This window comes from Heliangelus exortis, chromosome 1, assembly GCF_036169615.1.
Source record: "Heliangelus exortis chromosome 1, bHelExo1.hap1, whole genome shotgun sequence".
Taxonomy (NCBI): domain Eukaryota; kingdom Metazoa; phylum Chordata; class Aves; order Apodiformes; family Trochilidae; genus Heliangelus; species Heliangelus exortis.
Window position 1 is genome coordinate 182190646 of NC_092422.1, and position 17955 is coordinate 182208600.

Genomic DNA, 17955 nt, shown 5'->3' on the forward strand with positions numbered 1-17955 from the left:
GCTTCGGCCAGACGCCTCCTCCCAAACAGACCGGGAAAGCAGGAGCCCTCCCCCTGCCCCCGATCAGGGGGATCGGCCCCTTGTGCCGGAGAAAAGAGGCAGAGGAAAGCTGTGGTTTGCATAGGGCTGCTCCCTGGTCATCATCACCTCATAACCCCAGGGCTGTTCGTGGTGGCTCCAGCTCCTGCTAGGGCACTGCAGGCTCCCCCTGCACATCCTGCACTAACCCTGCTACAAACATCTTCTGAGGAACTGACTTGTACCTTTTGAAAGTTGGAATTTGGCTTAGTTGAAGACACATGAAGCTCTCTGAACTCCAGGGGTTAAGATAGTCAGTAGAGGTGCTGAACCCCCAAAATATTCAGCTGGCCAGGTGCCTGCTTCGGGATCACATACTGGGGTGATTTGATTCACAGGTGACTCCCAATTTTTCAGAAGTTGTCCTGGTCTTGCTCAAAGCCAGGACTTAGATCTGCTGCCTGCAAAAGCAGATATCCACAGAAGGCAGTTCTCAAAGGACATGGAATGATTTGCTCTCCTGCAAGTCTTTAAGGTACAGGGCATAAATCTATTTATCTCTTCTTTAAAATAAATGTATCACTCAGTCTGTTTAAAAAAAAAAACCTCAAAAACTCCTCCCATTGCAATTTAGAAATATGCCCAAACTTATTTCTCCCCCCATTTAAAGACTAGTGGAGGACCTGGTTTGAGTACTGCTTTTAACCACACAGCACTCTCTCAAATAAAGTTTTTAATAAGTGTTTTTATTGAATCAGCATCTCATGCTTTTCACAGAAAGATAGCAGGATCAAGAAAAGAAGGTGTTCAAATATACATTTTGGGGGGTTATATTTGACAGGCTCAAGCAGCCTGGTTGTTTCCTGACTCAGAAGGCCTCCATTCAGAGCAGTCTGACACTGCAGTAACTGCAGCTGAGAAGCAGACAAGTGCCTTCAGATGAAGCCAAGGCTGCAGTCTTGTTCAGTATCAGTGTTTGACAAACTCACCTGAACACTCCTTTCTACTTAAAGATTGTATTAATTAAAAAGAGGAAGTTGGAGGTTCACAAACAGCTGAAAAAATCCATTTGCCTCTTGTTAAAAATTTCATAAATGCCTTAAGCTAGTACATACACTGCAGCAGTGTCTAGTCTCCAAGACAAGTTGACCTAAATGCAGCAAATTCAGGAAAGAAAGCATTTTTCTGTTCTTTGAAAGTGTAAAAGGTCAAGCCTAACCTTCAAATATCAGGACTAAACCATGTGGCAGTAACAGGCTGCTGCTTTCTGCTTTGAATACACAAATTCAGCTTCTGCTGTTAGTGTATTCCTCTAGCACTCAACAGAACACCTTTATTTCCAAACTTGCTACAGTGTATCAAAGCTACCCCAAGTCCAGTAGCTTTACCTACATTTTAGCATCTATTGGTAAAATACTGAAATATTATAATAAGCCTATAATAAAAGGTTGCTCTTTCGTACAACATTTTAGTAAACAACTTTTATTTTAAATTAAAACTTCATTGCACACAGGGGATAAGGAATCAAAGGACAGTTTGTAGGAGACAGGCTTCCAACACAGGGAATATCCCTTCTCCTAGAACAACAGAGCTTAAATACATCCATTGCAGCACATCCATGAACAGAACCATTAAAACAAACTCGTTTTGACTAAATCAAGACTGTTAACTATTCTGTTAATGGAGTTCATCAGATAATCTATAGCCATTCTCAAAAAAACCTGTATGGGTGAAGAATACCACCTAAACACTTAAAAGATCACAGGTGCCAAGAATTCATGTAAACTGGAGTTCAGAACTTGAGCAGAGGGGAATCAAGATTTTCTTTGTTTACATCAGGGCTGAGAGTGATAAGAGGTGAACTCAAATCAATTAGCTGAAAGAAAAAAAAAAGCTCTTGTAGTCAGCTGTTGTACAGAACTACTTGCAGCAATATTCTATTGTAGTCTTCAAGTACTTTTTTTCATTTAGGATTCCTATTTGTATCCAGAGGACACAGACAAGCATGACACAAGCTTTTAGGTTCAGGCTTATAAATATCTAGTTCATTCTTAGACAAACAAAAGCTTCTCACAAGGTGGTTACTGCCCATGTTCACCTTAAAAGGTTTTTTCTAAGTTTTGGTGCTATGCATGTTCAAGTGAGGTTGTCACCAGGAAGGGCAGCACTTACAAACTCCTCTGAACATGGCCCCAGAAGTCAGACTTGTGTGATCCTCCTGAGATACCTTGAAGGACCTGATATTACACTGAACCCAACTACCTGTAATGCCACCCAAGGCTATTTTCTTAGTTACCATCATTCATCTGACAATACATAACAGCATTTCCCTTCAAACTAGGCTACAAAAAGCACTTGCCCTGAAATACTTGTCAAATTTAGAGCAGATTCCAAGATGTCTTCCAGCTAAGGAGGGGATCAGAAAATGAGTTAAACAGGAGAGACAGCTTTGCTGCTCTTGTTGAAAATAAACTGCTGCTGCCAAGAACTAAAAATCTGCACAAAAAGAAAACCAAGAGCCAAGTAGAGCCTCCTCTACTGAAGACAATTCAGTTTCTGCTTTAGAACTGTTTCTGTGCTTATTCTTTGACAACTACTTCAAGTTCTTCTTCCATCCTATTTATATTCCCAGCTGCAGGTTTCTCAGCCAAGATGTAGTTTAGAGCACCCTGTTTGACTGTAAACATTGTTTCTCTTCACTTAACAGGATCTTAGTGCATGTGCTTGTCTGCAGAGTAAGAATTGTGTAATAGCTGAATCTGTTCAATATGATACTCAGTTGACATTTTTCTGTTACCATGTGTGCATGAGAAGACCTGAATAAAACTTACCTTTACCTGCCCTGAGAATATGGGCTTTAGAGGAGTGATCTTATTCACTTCAGGAGTATTGGAAAGATCAATCAGAGGTCTACTTTCACATTCCAAAGCGTGTGGGAGAGATTTGTCTACTTCAATATCTACTAGCAGTGCCTTAAAAAAAAAAAAAGACAGCTCAGATTTTCCCCTGTGTTCTCCAGGCTTCCTTCATCAACATGTAGGCAGTCAATGGCACTTAAACAGCTGTAAAAGGCACAGGAGAGGCTTAATTTACAGCTGGGGTATTTTTCATGCAGGATTGTTTGCACACAGTGTAAAACCCTCAGCTTGTGCTCTACCAATAGGTAGCATTAAAGAGAGAAAATGCAGTGTGACAAAAATAGCTCCTTGGGGCATACAACAAGTCTCCTTTTAGAAACAGAGTTAAGGTAAATTTAAACCAGAAGTGTAATGACTTTCTTAATATTCAAATGGCTTGACTACAATTATTGTGCAATGTTATTTAGCCATACAAACTATTCTGTGGAGCTCCAAACTGAATTATGCTTTTGTCCAGTTTAACTCTTTTATACATGCACTAGGCAATTCTATAACAGATAGCTTGCTTCATCAAGTAAGCCTAACAAGGAAAATCCTGATGCAGTAACATCAACTAATTAATCTACAGATTATTCTGCACCTGAATATTTGTAAGTCAATAGCCATTTTGACAGGCTAACATTTCAAAACTACCAGTTCCATTTTTTCTTTAAAGCCTGTGGAGTGCCAGCATTCAACACAAAGCCAGCAGATTCTTGGGAGAGAGGAAAAAATATTTGCTGGTCTAAGTACATGACACTTCACTAAGTTCACTGCTACACAGGCTTTAGGGTCAGATCCTCATTTGTTGCATGCAGATTTAGGGTTACTGAATTTAGCTACAGGAGTGCATTTTTTTTCCCCAAAAGGTCCCTTTATGGCTGCAATAGGAACTGCCCTCTGACAGTGAGGGCAGTTTGACTTCTGATCAAATCCACAAGGATTTCAAAGAAGTTATCCAGAAGTGAAAATTTAATATGAAACCTGCAAGTATTTCACCATTCAGCTTTGAGAGGGGAATAAAATTAGTGAAAACAATGAACAGAAGTTCAATGCTAAAAACAGTTAATAGAGGGTGCATATCCCTCGCAGGAATCCATTTTAACTTTGTGTGTACTGAAGTGGTTTTCCTACTTATCCTTCATCTTGAGATAAAGTGATTTCTTTTTAAGCAGTGTATTTAGTGGTTTTGTAGGAAAATCTATTGTAATTGCTTACCTCTGTTTGTTTCTCTTCAGGCACCTGATTTTGTACTTCAGCCTCTCTTAATTCATTTTCTCCTACTTCTGCAGGATCTTTTTCTGGTGAGAAGTTAAGTGCAAGAGGTAGCACAGGAGGAGGAGATACATCATCTTCAGAAGATATCCATGTCTTATTCTCTTTTGTCTGTTTTGTACTAGGGAAGAGAGCATTGGCAATGATTGAGATCTTTAATGAGCATGAACTACTCAAGACAGACAAGACCATCCCCTAACCTAACTTTTTCCTTTTTAAACCCCAGATTTTAATGACCAAAGGCTTCCCATATTTTCATCCAAAAGTATGCTGATTGCCTGAAAAATACAAAGATATTTCATGCTGCAATAAATTTATACCCTACTCATGCAAAAACAATCCCAAAAACTACTGATGACTTCAGAATGAATCAGAATTTTAAAATGACAAACACATGCAGCCTACATGTCAGACATGGTATTCTGATTTTTTAGACTTTGAAGAAACAATTAGCAAACAGATATTGATATTATATATTGTTAAGCAAACTATTCAGTCCCTGCTGAGAGGAAGTACCTACACCACATGGATGACTAGGGGGGTTTTGATCTGATTAGTATGATATTGTCAGTGTAGAAAGAATAATTGTTTCCTTCAGAGAAAAGATTTGGGACATTTAGCCTAAGTAATGGGACATATAGGAAGAGTATTCTAGCCATGAATCATTCCTGCTTTAATGTTGTGCATCTCCACCAACTATAAAGCAAGCCTGCATACATAAATATGGCACTCTTGAGAAGATGTTGGGCTGATACTGTGAAAGCAACAATTTTCACAGAAGATAAACATAACTAACAATAGTGTAGGATTCACCCACTCTGCAACCAATAATTTAAAATGAAACATAGGTAAACCTGCTCAGAAACTGAAATTCAGTTGACTTAATTCTAGGCTTTTTGACTGATGTTTAACAAACCAATTTTTACAGAAGTGTTTGCAACAGTATAAAACAAGATTAAAAGTAATGCTTATTTTAACCAGCTACTTCCCTTCACTGAAAGTCAATAGCAAAATAACATTTGTTTCCAGTCAGAGCATCAGATACAACTCTCAAGTTGTCTGCAACCTCAAGAAATAGAAACTGCCTGTTAGAGATTATAATTCTTCAGTGTTAGACATTGATTCATCTAAGTAAGGCTTGCAGATATAACTTTGTTAGGCCTATAGAGCATCTATGCTCAAATCCTTTCTTATAACATTTAGCAGAGGTCCTTGAAACCTGAACATCATCCTAAGAATTAGAGGCAGTTTGCCCAGAATACTGATTTCATACAATGAGGATTTCTGTCTTACCCAGATGTTAGAGTCTTCTTGGTAGAAAATCTGGAACTTTGGTGAACAGATGCAGCACGTGAAGAGAATGACATTCTTGGTGCAGATTTGGGGGTCACTGGTGGAAATCCTGAGATGCGACGAGCGGGTGTAGGTAAGCCAGACCGTTTCAGACTGGCAGGAGTCATAGAGACTGATCTCTCAGGAAGACAAAAATTCTGAAAGATTCCATCTTCTGAGGCTTTCATAGGAGTGCTGACTGCCATGGCACTAAAAAAAGGAACGTGCATCAGCCAAAAGCTTCTAGAAACATTTTTGTTCAACCTCTTCTACCAAACCACGGGAATCAGTTTCCCTTTGCTCAGTAAGGGAACAGGAATCATTATAAAGTTGATGATCACAGCACAGTAAAGGCTTTGCTTCACAGGAATTCCTTTATGAATGACTCAAGTCTGTTTTGCACTGGAAAGAAATTCTACTTCTGAGCAGCATGGGAGGGTGGTTGGTTGGTTTAGTTTGGGTGGGGCTGTGGTTTGGTTTTTTGGCCAATATGCCAACACAGCCAGCCTGTGGGGTCTCAAGGGACTAGACCTCAGTTTCAATTCCCAACCATGTTACATGATCAGCAGTGTGCCTCAGTACCTCCATTTAGGGATAAGCCCTACCTTCCAGGAGTGCCACAAAATGTTAATCCAAGAGATGGTGCTGCTTTTGGTGCCAATTTGCTTGGTGTATCTAAAGAGAAAAACGTTAATTATTATCCACATTTTTATAGCTTTCATAAATTATAAGCAATGAAGGTAACATTTGCTTTTAATAGCCAAAGACAATTGGTCATGCAAAGTCAGTGCTTACCTCCAGTCTTCACTGGACCCTTAGTTTGACTTGTAGGAACAGACAGAACTCTAGCCTTGGGCTTTGGACACAGGTTTCCTTTTGTTGCATTTCCATCTTTATTCTGCTGACCTAGCTTCTGCAGACTGGGGACAGAGCTCAGCCTCTGAATTCCACTGCCAACAGCCTCAGATGATGTTGAAGAAGCTGAAGATTTAGCCAAGCTTACAGGTTTAGGTATTTTGGGAGTACTTGCTGATCTTTCTTGCTTCCTGGATTTCTCAGTGTTAGCAGCCTGCAGAGATGACACTCTGGTGGGTCTGACAAAGGAAAGCTTAGAGCCACTCACATTGGCTTTTGAAGACAAGCTCAGTTTCCCTGAAATAGAAAGTTGTTACACTTCTGAATCATTGCTTACTGCTAAGTTTTTGACTAAGCAGAGCAATTACATTCACACAAGAAAGAAAGAAATTTAAATACTGTAAATTGCTATGTTCAAACAACTCAAGTCCAAGGAGAACACATAGAACTACAGAAAACTTACTCCCTAAATTAATCAGCAATTTGCCTGTTTTGGAAAGGCTCCTTACCAAATTCCTGAATTACTGCAGTCAAGCCAAAGAATATGCAAGGAATGCCAAGACATCTTGCACATTCAAGTTACATTTTCAACATTTTCTCCCAGCATAGCTGGCTCTTAAGCAGGTATTCAAGGTAATAGCTCCAGTTACACTAAGACCACAGGCTAAAGCCACTCCTCACAAGTGCTTTCCTCAGTTTTCTGTGTGTGCTTTCAGTCAGTAGGTTACTTTAAATAATAGGATGAATCTTGACTAGACACTCCTATCATATAGAATAATTATTAAAGTTTAACTTTTACTGATATATTATCCATCAATAAATAAAGTATAAAATGAAAATTTGCAGTAGTTTGGTATCTTGATCTGCGAGTAATTTTAGGAGACTATTTTCCTGCTCCTTTGAGGGTTACTGAAAGGGTCAAATTCATGTCCTCATTACAGCATAAGCCTCTGGGTCATATTCAGTTATTTCCCCAGAGATTTACTGGGATTTTGTTTGGTTGTGGGGTTTTTTTTGGGTTTTGTTTTGCTGGGTTTTTGATTGGTTTTTGTTTTTTTTTCAAATCTCCTTGAGTAAAGCTCATCCTTTTATTAGGCTTACAGAAACTCTGACCTTGGGACTAGGCCTTCCACATTCCTTCTTTATTTCAGCTGTTTTGATGTCAAGTTTTTTGGTTTTGTTGTTAAGGTAGACAAGCTTACAGATCAGAAGCTCATGTACTTGGCTGTAACAGAGATTCTGTGCAAACCAAACAGGCTTCCTAGGCATTGCTTACTTTCTAGCTCAGACCCTTACATGTAGGCATCAGGCTTACATGAGTCCACTTTTTACAAGTGATACCAGTATAAGATTTATCTTTACTTCACAGGAATTTATTAGGCTACACTACAAAATTTTCTTCGCCACTCAAAATATTTCCTACTACTTGTACGTACTGGACATCATTAAAACATCCAAAAATCACAGTTCCAGCCATACTTCAAAATTAATTTGTGGCAGAAATCTACAGTAAGAATGATTACCATTTTTTCCTATGGGAGAAATGGGTAAACTTGAATTAAGGCTTGAGTTCATGCTGGTAACTGATGAAGATGATGATGATGAAGTCTTTCTTGGGAGACCACTGGCAACACCAGGAAGCTTCAGATGTGTTATCTTCTTTAAGCCAAGCTAAAGCAGAGAATATAGTTTATTCAAAAGGAAAAAAATTAATCCACACTATTAACATTATTTTGTCATGCTCTTTTTTGGTGTAATAGCTTTTCATTTGAGAATTTTAGAGAAATCCCTTCTGCAGATTAGTTTTTAGAATTTTCTTTGAAACAGTTTGTTATAACTGGGTTATTGCACAGAACTGTAACACCAGATCTAGGAGGTGGACTGTTATTTTTACTCATACCACAAACTTGAGTATGGCCTTAAAGGGATTAAAGAATAAAAGGAACAACCTCAGGCACCAGTATATTCTGGACACCTACCAGCTAGAAAGCAAAAGGCTCTTGGGAGTACTGGGGGACAAACTGAAGATGAGCCAGCAAGGTGCCTTTGAGTGAAGAACACCAACATATCCTGGGATCCATCCCCCTCCAGCAGGGAGGCCACACCTGAAGATCTGTGTCCAGTTCCAGACCCACCAGTATGAGTGATTTGGGACTACTGGAAGGAATTCAGCAAAGGGCCACTAAAATGGTTAAGAGACTGGAAAATCTCCCATCTAAGGAAAGGCTTGAAAAGCTGAGACTGTTCACCCTAGAGAACAGAAGGCACAAGATGGATCTCCTCAGTGTATACAAATCTCTGAAAGGGCTGTGTCCAGTGACAAGGACCAGAGGCAATGGGCACAAACAGAAAAACAGGAGGTTCTACCTTTCTACCTCTGAGCATCAGGAAACAGGTTTTTTAACTGTGAGAGCCATCAGCACTGGTACAGTTGCCAAGAGAGGTTGTTGAGGTCTCCATCCATGGAGATATCCAAAAGCCCTCTAGAGAGGATCCTGGATATCCAGCTCTAGGTGGCCCTGCTTGAGGAAGTGGTTGTGCCAGATGTCCCCCAGAGGGCCCTTCAATGTCAACCATTCTGCAGTTCAGTGAAGCAGCATGCAGCATGGAAGTAGGTATCTAAATTTTCAGAACAACTTGACAGCTCAAGGTGTTCTACCTTCAAACAAATAATGGCAACCTTCTCATATGGTATATTTAACTACACACAAAAAACTTATATAAAATTCCTCATCACTTACCTGCAGCTAGTGTTTTAAAAGCAAAGGGAATGATTGTTAATCCAGCACATGTATAGTTGCTTTTAAGTATATCTATTGTGTTATAGACTTAAAACACACATTAAAGTACAATTATAGAACAGACTACTTTTCCTTAAAATCATTTTGCAGTAAAATATTAGCTTTACATTAGAAAGTAATCTAGAGTCAGGTTTTTATTAGAAGATGACAAAAGTTATTTTCTTACTAAGAATGCTTGCCATTACCTTACTTTGTGCAGGAAGGGCTTTTTTGTCTTGCATTGAGGAACTGCTACTGACTGAAGACTCAAAGACATCTGAAGGAACACTGGATTTATCAGAAATCAGCTCTTCAGATGATCCCACACTGCTCATGTCTCTTTTTGCAGAAATATTAGTATGTTTTCCTGGTTTGGCCTGCAAATTTCAATGCAATGTTTTGAAAGCTGTAGTGTTTCTAGAAAGCACTAAACCTTCCCCACAAATTGATTTTCTTAAGAAACCAAGACAACAGTCAATGAAAAAGCCTTTGTTTCCAGTCAAGCCTTAGTTGTTAGACTAATATAGTTAGAGAGTGTAATTGCTAAGTACCAAATCATGCTTGAACACTTCTGCAACAATTCATCAGCACAAATTTCACCTGATCATCCTCACCTACATACTGTAGCAGTTCTTCCTCACAACTATGAGATCTCCATCTTACTCATGCTGCTTTACTCAAGCTTTCCAAAAGTCAGGACACTACAATAGTAGACTGCATCATCCAAACCATCTATTTAGAAAGTGCTAAAGGATTAAGACTCTGCTCTTTCTTACAGCACTCAAAATCAAGAAGAGATTTGTACCAAAGGTTTCCCTATTTTCCATAGGTTATGGTTCCCAAGGAGCCAATATCACATTTGCAGTGAATTTTGTAGCACGTACTGGAGTCTAAGTCATAAGATGTAAAGCAATAAAATCCAGAGGATATTAGATTTAGAGGATATTAGATTTAGAGACTGGGATTTGTAGACACAAGGTTACTAACAACTGTTTCTTTGCTCTCATAGAATTTACTTTTAGCTGGTCACATAGCCACATCCTAGATGTGCTACCATTATTTTTCATGATTGACACAAGTTGTGAATTGTACTAAATCTAGAAGGTTTTCCTGCCATATCAAAAGAATTGTAGGGTGGGCTCACTCCCCACCTCCATGGCAAGGGTTAACAGTAAACATAGCCACTTTTGCACATTAAATACAGAGTAGTAGTTTTTACCAGCACCAAAACAGTGTTAAAACAGAAGGCAGGAATGATGTCATTCACAAAATCAGAATATAATGGAAAATAAATTTGCCTGCCAGATGCTGTACATTGTCATGGAAGAAACTAGTTGGCTACTATACCACAGTACCTGCTCTTTCCTTTTTTTTTTTTTTTTTTTTTTTTTTGGTGTATAGTAATGTTTCCTACCTAAGGATTTTATGTGGTAGAGAAACATCAAAAGTTTAAAGTTCACTTTAAAAAAAAAAAAAAAAAGCTTGTAGACAGTTTAAGCATTCCTAAAAACAAAGGCCATGTTTAAGAAAAATATTGTTTCCCAGGAACTGTCTTTACCTTTTCCATAGTCAACAAAGTGCTTTTCCCAAGAGTGGATGAAGGTTGTGCCACTGGCAGCTTGCCAGTTTCCTTTGTATTTCTTTCATTTGTTTTCTGTTCTTGTGTCAGAGAGGAGCTGGCAATTTCTTCAGCAGATACACACATTTGAACAGGGCTTCTGTTTGGAGGAGTAGGAAGGCCATGAGTTTTATCATCTGATAGATGTTCATCCGATTCCTTCGGAAAACAGTGTGGCAGCTGACACGCTGGGCTATCCCACACACAGTAAGTCTCCCTCTTAACAGCCCTGGGACTTGTCTCTATAGTTTGGTTTCTCAGTATTTTCAGTTTTGACTTTGAGTCCTCCACAAATTTTTCTATGATTTTGTTTTCATGTTCTTCCATTTGGTTAACTTTAGTTTGTTCATTCTTGCTTCCAGTCTCAATTTGCAGTGCTAACAAACGAGCTTCTTTGAAAATTTCCACATATTTCTCTCCTGTAAGGGGGCTCCAGATGAGTTTATCATCAGAAACAGGCACGGTCTTTTCAGCACTTTTTGTTTCTTCAATATTGACAGCAATACATTTTTCTTTGTGTCCTAAAGGTCCAACAAAAACTTCATCTTCATTTCCACTGTGAAGAAAGTTAAGTTAGCCCAGCACCTACTGTGTATCCATTTCAAAGGTATATTTACCTGTAAGACCCTTCACTTACCTTGCTGGAGAGAGTGAAAGGTCAAAATCAAACTTTTCATCAGTCAGAAGAGGAAAGTCTGAAACTATAACAAGGATTTTGTCATGGGATTCACAATATTTGCAATAAAAATGATGTGTTATTAGTTTAGATATCAAAGGGCAAATAAAGTTTTAGCTACAAAGTTTAAAAAAATAGAATAATAAAAAATTGTTTATGTCAAAGAATTGAAGGTACAGCTGCAAAAATGATCATACTTGTGATAGATAACCAAATATCATGAAAGGTCTCAATGCTTATTCCTAAGCATCCATAACAGGAACATGGAATCTGTATGTGGGAAAGGGTATCAGAAGTTTTCAGTCAGGAAAAGTGAGAATATATGAATGACCTAGAGCTATGTGACAATGCAGCTCTGCTATCTATCAGTCAGTTCTTTTCTTGTTCAGACCACCACAGGACAATACCAGGAGCCACTGAGAAACATTGGTTTTCCTATTAGCTAAAATAAATGCACTAATTATTTGAATCAGCAACTGACAGTAAAGGAAAAGAGAAGACCTCAGATTAGATGTGTAGAAGAGAGGTTGAGGGCATCAAGTCACTACCATATATGCTCTAGCACCAGTGCTCCACAAGCTCTTGTGAAGGCTTCTAAGTCTGAGACTGGCAACAGCAGCACATCATCATCATCATAAGGAAGTGACTTCAGAAAACAAGATAAAAAGCAGATACAAGAGGTCTACTGATATAAAGTGAGCTAATTTTTCATAAGGGATATACCACAAAGAAAATATCCCAACATGTTCTCTACTTACCATTGCTCACACCAACATCCAGTTTTTCTTCAGTTGCATGGCTTAAGCAATGTGCTGCCATTTCTTTTCCTGCCTCCATAATGTCTGGAAAATACAGAATTAGTTATGCAGTAGGTTTAAAACCAGCTCACAAACTATTAAAATGGGACCTCATTAAAAAATAAGGTCCCACTTTTATGATACTGCCAAATTAGCGAGCTAAATATTCCCTTTAAAGACTCTTATACTTAGGGACTGCCACACAAACGTAGCTTACGGGATGCACGCATCTCACCATCCTCTCTTGAAACACGCTGCTGAATTATCTGAAACTGCATTAATGTAAGACCTGGGTTACCGAGACTCCTGTGTTTCAGACAGCATTTTTCACTTGCGGGCAGTAACCCATCAAATACCATCCTCCCGTGAGCAAAAGTGAACTCGTCCCTACCGTAACCCCAAGTGCTCAGGCTTTACCGAGAGAGTAGCCAGCCAGGAGCCACCCTCCAGCACGGCACCTCATGCGCCGAGCCCGGACCAGGCAGACTGGGCCCTCTCCGGGCAGCTCAGTGGAGCCCACGGGAGCCGAGGGGACACCCCCCCCCAAAACACACACACACACACACACACACAAAGGAGCAGCGAAGTTTCCCGAGGTGCGCGGAGCTGCTCACAGGCCACACGGAGCCCCACAACGAGCGAGCAACCGCCCGGGACACCCAACGACCTCCAACCGCCCCACCTCAGGCCAGCTGGCCTGGGGCCCTGAGACCGCAACGGCCCCTCTGCTGCCGGGCTTCGAGGGAAGCGGCTCCGGCAGCCGTGGCTCCGTGCCGGCCCTATCCGCCACGCAGCTCCCTCAGCTCCCTCACCTCAGCGGAGCCGCTCGCCAGAACGCAGGGCGCTGCTCCCGCCCGGACGTTTGAAATCGCCACCCGCTCACGTGACGCGCCCCGCGCGCTCTCATTGGCTGGTTCGAACGATACACGGAAACACCCCCACCACCCCGGGGCATTCTGGGGGCTGTAGTCAGCCGGTGGTGCCGCCGGTGGTGCCGTCAGGGCCGCGCCCCGCCCCGTCCCGCCCCGTCCCGCCCCGCCCCGCCCCGTCCCGTCCCGTCCCGTCCCGTCCCGTCCCGTCCCGTCCCGTCCCGTCCCGTCCCGCCCCGCCCCGTCCCGCCCCGCCCCGCCGCTGGGCAGCGACAGCCTGGCGTGGACGGGTCCGGGGGGGTTAAATTTGTGTAGCTGATTGAACTAGAAATGGGCCCCTGGAGCACCAAAGAGCCCAGGACCATCAGAGGCTGCCCAGAAGGCTGCTGCAGGCGCCGGGGGTGGCCGCATGGTTGGCGGCCGCCATGTCTGGTGCCACGGCCCATCCGACTCCGCTCGGCCTCGCAGGCCTGGCCGCACCTTGGCTCCTTTGTGCTCCTCAAGTGCAGGCCCCGGCCGTGGTGTTTCATCCGTGCATCTGGAGCCCGATTCTCCTGGCTGACCTTGGCGGCTGTGGAGGTGTCTGCGATGGAGGGGAAAACCTCGGTGTGCCTGCTATTTGAGGAGGCTGCCGGCTGCACTAGGACAGGACCTGCAGGGAGCCCAGGAGTTCTCTGCTTTCCTGAAGCAGACTGCAAGGTCCTGCTGGTTAGCAGGGCCCAAGTGCCGTGCCAGTTATAGTGGAGAGTGAAGATGGTCTCCTTTTGTTTCCTCCAACAGCTTTGTGTCCTTTGCTGGGTATGATTTTTCTAGTAACTTAACTGCACCAAAAGGGTTATGTACCTGTTCCTAAGGTGACATACGGAATAGTAAGATTCCTGGATGCCAGTCCCAGCTACTGACAGTCATCAATATGAGCTGACATCAAAGAGTTCTAAAAGTAAACCCATGTCAGTAAGAAACACCAGGAAAACACTGCTCTTCCAGATTTCTTTCCAGATTTCTTCTGACATTTAATACTGTGCAGTAGTCCTAATACATAGGTGGCCTCAGAAATTGCAGTTGAGTGATGCATACTGAGTATTTTGGAATGTCTAATTAATAAACATTGGAGTGGAATTCAGCATCTGAAAAAGAATGGTTAATCATGACCCGGAGATTTTCATGTAAAGTATTTTGTAACCTTTCTCTTCTTGGTCACTTATACTTTGGTATCTTTCATGAAGCCCTGCAAGAAGTGTGTATGAACTTGAGTATATAGCAAGAATCCTATATATTGGCTAATGTGCACCGTAAATGGTGTTCACATTTTATTTTGTGAAAGAAGGACTTTGGCCTGTTTTTCTAAACTACAAATTTAAAGGTGCTTTTTCATGAGTCCTACAAATAGTTACTGGACCATTAGATGTATTATATGAAAGCACCATTAACCCAGGTAACCAAGCAGTGCCCAGCTTTTGGGAGAACTTCAGCATTAGCATAGCCTCTTGTGAATTATAGCTCCAGGTGGTCAGGGAAGAACAGGATGTATGTGACTTTGTTAATAATCTAAATGTCCAAATGTTTTCTGCTGTGCTGAAACACTCTTAGTTGGCTGCTCATTGAATGTAATCGTGTTATAAAAGTCAACAGATTGTTAAAGAAGACACCCACTTTTTCATTGCAGGATTTGACTATTAGAGCATATCTAAGTGATGGTGGCTTGAAAATTCTCTCCTGCCAAGTTAAACCAAATTACAGTTATAGAAAGGAACTAACTTTTACCCAAAAATAGCCTGTGATCTTATAGAAAGTAGTTCTCAGTTACAGCTCATCCTGTGCTTTTCACCACCAGCACTCTCCATCTGTGCATTACTTGTGCTGCTATGAATTTGGCAATGCTTTAGCAGTGAGCTGCTGTTTATAAGAAGGGATCTGAGCTGCTAAAAGAAGACAGTCATTGGGATTACTCACTGCTTGCCTTGTGAGCTGCTCTGAGGAATTTTTTGAAGAACTATGTCAAAATTAGCTTTAGAAAACCAGTCATTTGAGAATTTTGATTGACACATATCAAGGACTCCCAGACTAGCATTGGTCAAGTTGATGGGCCTGGAAGAAAGGTTCTTTCTTTTGGTACTGGGTGAAGATTTTCCTCTTTTGTGCATGGAAACAAGAGGATTAAAAAGGACAGCTTTTTCCTCTCTGCAAGAAGAAATCTGATGCATTGGGAACTCAATCACCAAGACACCATGAATGTTTCCAGGAGGTAAGCAGCTCATCCTGCATTCCCCCCAGGTAGGCAAAGGAAAGCAAATTGCTGATTGGGAGAATATTCTTCTTGTGGTCTTCATGTTATGCTGGCAGGTGATCACAAACTGTTATTTTATTTACAGTTACACAAGATAGAAGGTAGCTCTTGTTCTAATAGGAGTGTTAAATGTGTATTTCTAATTGTGCAGCTATTTTCTGTAAAGCCTCAGCTGCAGAACTTCTGTTTTATTAATTACTATTGCAAATTGTACTTCCTAGTCTTTAATTTTTAACAAATCCATTTTGACATCTCTCTTCCAAGTGTACACAAGTATGTGAACATAATTTGTGTTTAAATGCTCTTTACTTGTAACCTGTATCTGCATTGACATTTTTGCTAACTCCTACTCTTCCGTAATAATAACAGCAGGAACATGTGTGAACCAGAGCTGTAATGTATCTGATACTTCTTAGACCCCTTCCTAAGCTATATGAAAATCACAAGCTGGTTTTGATATTCCTTCGGCATTCCAGTTTTGAATGTCCACAATTCCACTTTTTTTTTCCTAAAAAAAAAAAAAAAAAAAAGCCCACTGGGGCTTAGCAGTCATTTTTCAGTACAGATAGCAATAACCAGAGGTCAGTTGCCATAGACAAACACTTCTATTTTCAAACCATCTGGGAAAGGTGGCAAAGCAATGTAAAATGTTACTCCAGAAAACCCTGCAGATAGTTTTTGTGTAGTTATTGCTGACTGGTATCTTGGACTAATGAATATCTTGACACAGACCTCAGAGGGAAGTCCCCTCTGAAAAGCTGAGATAGAAACATCAGAGCAGGATGGGGAGCTCACATAGCACATGCTGTGCTTATTGCTATGGACTAAAGCTTTGGAAATTGGTAGTTTTTTTAAACCCTGCTACTTTCATAATATTGCAAAATGAAAGGATATGTATTTTCTCATGCAGCTGATCTGTACCAACAGCAAGAGCACTGTGTGTCCTTTAAGAAGCCCATACCAAGTCTGCCTGTCGGTGAGAGAGAAATACCATATGTTTTGTATTTCCAGTTATGGAAATCACTTTATTAACCCCATACAGTTTGAAGAGCTCTTTCCCAAATCTAGTCAATAATACAATGCACACTCTGGACTTCACTATAAACACCGTTGAACTGTTAATAGAAAAGAATAATTTTAAATCTTAATCTTTTTGTTATGGCAGGATACATTCTCTCCGTGCTCACAGACAGAGAACCAATGGGAACAAAATTGAGACCTGGCACAGTAACTCTGGGTTCAAGCACCAGCATGGAGATGATCTTGCTACAGTCCATACCCTTTACACTGTGATAGTCATGATCCTTCTACTGGCAATCTGGGGAGCCTGGTCAAGAAAGGATTCATCCTTATAGCAGCAATATGCTTTGTTTGTCAAACATTTAAAGGAATATTTGTGTTGATTAACAGTATCCCACAGATAAAAAAAATGGTCTCAGCATATTACAGTTTACTTGAAACTGCTTTAACTGTTGCTATTTGTGGAACTGAACCTGTAGAGCAATCTAACCAGTGATATACAGAACATGGCTTTGTGAATAACATATGACTGCTTGCACTATAAATGTGCTTATATTATGCTTTGCATGTACAGAAAACTTACTTCAAGCACTGTATGCTAGCAAGAAGGGTTCAACTTATGCTTTTATTGGTCAATGTTTTGTATATCCACCCCAGCTTTCCCTTTCTCATCTTAGGCTGTCCAGTCTTTACCTCTGCTAAGCTAATCTGTCCCCATCTATGGTAAAGTAGGTACTATACACAGGCAAGAAATCTGCCAGATCACAGCAGCACAGGGAAGAAAATCAGTAAAACCAGGTATCCTGCAGGGAAAGGATGACCTCTGAGTAAGTCAAATTCTCATCACGGTTGCTGAAGAGAGTTTGTATGGAGCATGGGGCTTGCATCTGTGTATTTTTAACTTAGGGTAGTACCTTTGTGTAATAAAGGCATGTAAAGGAATAAAATAATGAAATAAACTTTGTTTGTAAGCATTCTTTTTTTCCAGAACCAACTGTCTTGGTCTTTGATCCTGTACCAACCTGTTTAATTCACTCGCAACCACTTATTGCTTTTCCATATATTCATTAATACCTTCCAGCAGTACCAGCCTCAACATACACCAGCCCATCCTTGTTTGGGGGGTGGAATTCCACACTCCCACTTTTTCATGAAAGTAACTCCACTCAGAAAACCCACAGGCTTTCTGAAAAATGCAGCTGGTTGGCAGTCTCTGTTAAACTCTCTGTTAATTTTATGGTTGCCTGCTCCTGATGACCTCAGGTTAATGGACTGGCAACTCTGAGAGGCAGTGGCTGTTGTGAACAATAATTCAAGCCTTTGGAGCTTACACTCAGCTTAAACCCTAAATTTCACCCTTGCCTAAACTAGTGAACAGTGTCCAGTAAAGAACTGCCAGGCATTTTCTTTTGGGAATAATTATGTAGTAGCTGAGGACAACTCATAAACATTGTGTGTCTCATTCTGGTATCCATCCACAAGCAGGAGGGCCAGGTAAACCAAAATGTTTCTGAGAAGTCCTGAATGGCAA

At 40.9% G+C, this 17955-nt stretch overlaps 1 protein-coding gene and 1 long non-coding RNA gene across 4 annotated transcripts; one reads left to right on the forward strand and one right to left on the reverse strand.

The window, feature by feature from the left end:
- Positions 1 to 1481: 1481 nt before the first annotated feature.
- GTSE1 (G2 and S-phase expressed 1) lies at positions 1482 to 13148 on the reverse strand. 3 transcript variants are annotated; one of them, XM_071733860.1, is made up of 12 exons: positions 13061 to 13148; positions 12210 to 12293; positions 11413 to 11476; positions 10716 to 11331; positions 9364 to 9534; positions 7901 to 8048; positions 6318 to 6674; positions 6128 to 6197; positions 5484 to 5732; positions 4134 to 4311; positions 2850 to 2990; positions 1482 to 1894 (listed from the first exon to the last, which is right to left on the reverse strand). In XM_071733860.1, exons 2-12 carry the CDS (start codon positions 12286 to 12288, stop codon positions 1811 to 1813), a joined length of 2157 nt encoding a protein of 718 aa, XP_071589961.1. In that variant the 5' UTR covers positions 12289 to 12293; positions 13061 to 13148; the 3' UTR covers positions 1482 to 1810. The 3 variants fall into 3 exon arrangements, with proteins under 3 accessions (XP_071589961.1, XP_071589960.1, XP_071589959.1); XM_071733859.1 differs by lacking the exon at positions 13061 to 13148 and adding an exon at positions 12640 to 12721; XM_071733858.1 differs by lacking the exon at positions 13061 to 13148 and adding an exon at positions 12484 to 12633.
- Positions 13149 to 14434: 1286 nt separating this feature from the next.
- Positions 14435 to 17384, forward strand: LOC139791533 (uncharacterized). The gene is made up of 2 exons (XR_011723957.1): positions 14435 to 15362; positions 16570 to 17384. It is a non-coding gene; the product is annotated as an uncharacterized lncRNA (long non-coding RNA).
- Positions 17385 to 17955: the final 571 nt, after the last annotated feature.

Excerpts from the sequence above, each read along its gene's own strand:
- GTSE1 (XM_071733858.1), bottom strand. The coding sequence starts at position 12,607 with ATGGTATTTGATGGGTTACTGCCCGCAAGTGAAAAATGCTGTCTGAAA. Across the intron at positions 11,477-12,209 it reads GGATGTTGGTGTGAGCAATG|TTTCAGACTTTCCTCTTCTG; the intron begins GTAAGTAGAGAA and ends TCCTTGTTATAG. Across the intron at positions 8,049-9,363 it reads CCCTTCCTGCACAAAGTAAG|CTTGGCTTAAAGAAGATAAC; the intron begins GTAATGGCAAGC and ends TCTCTGCTTTAG.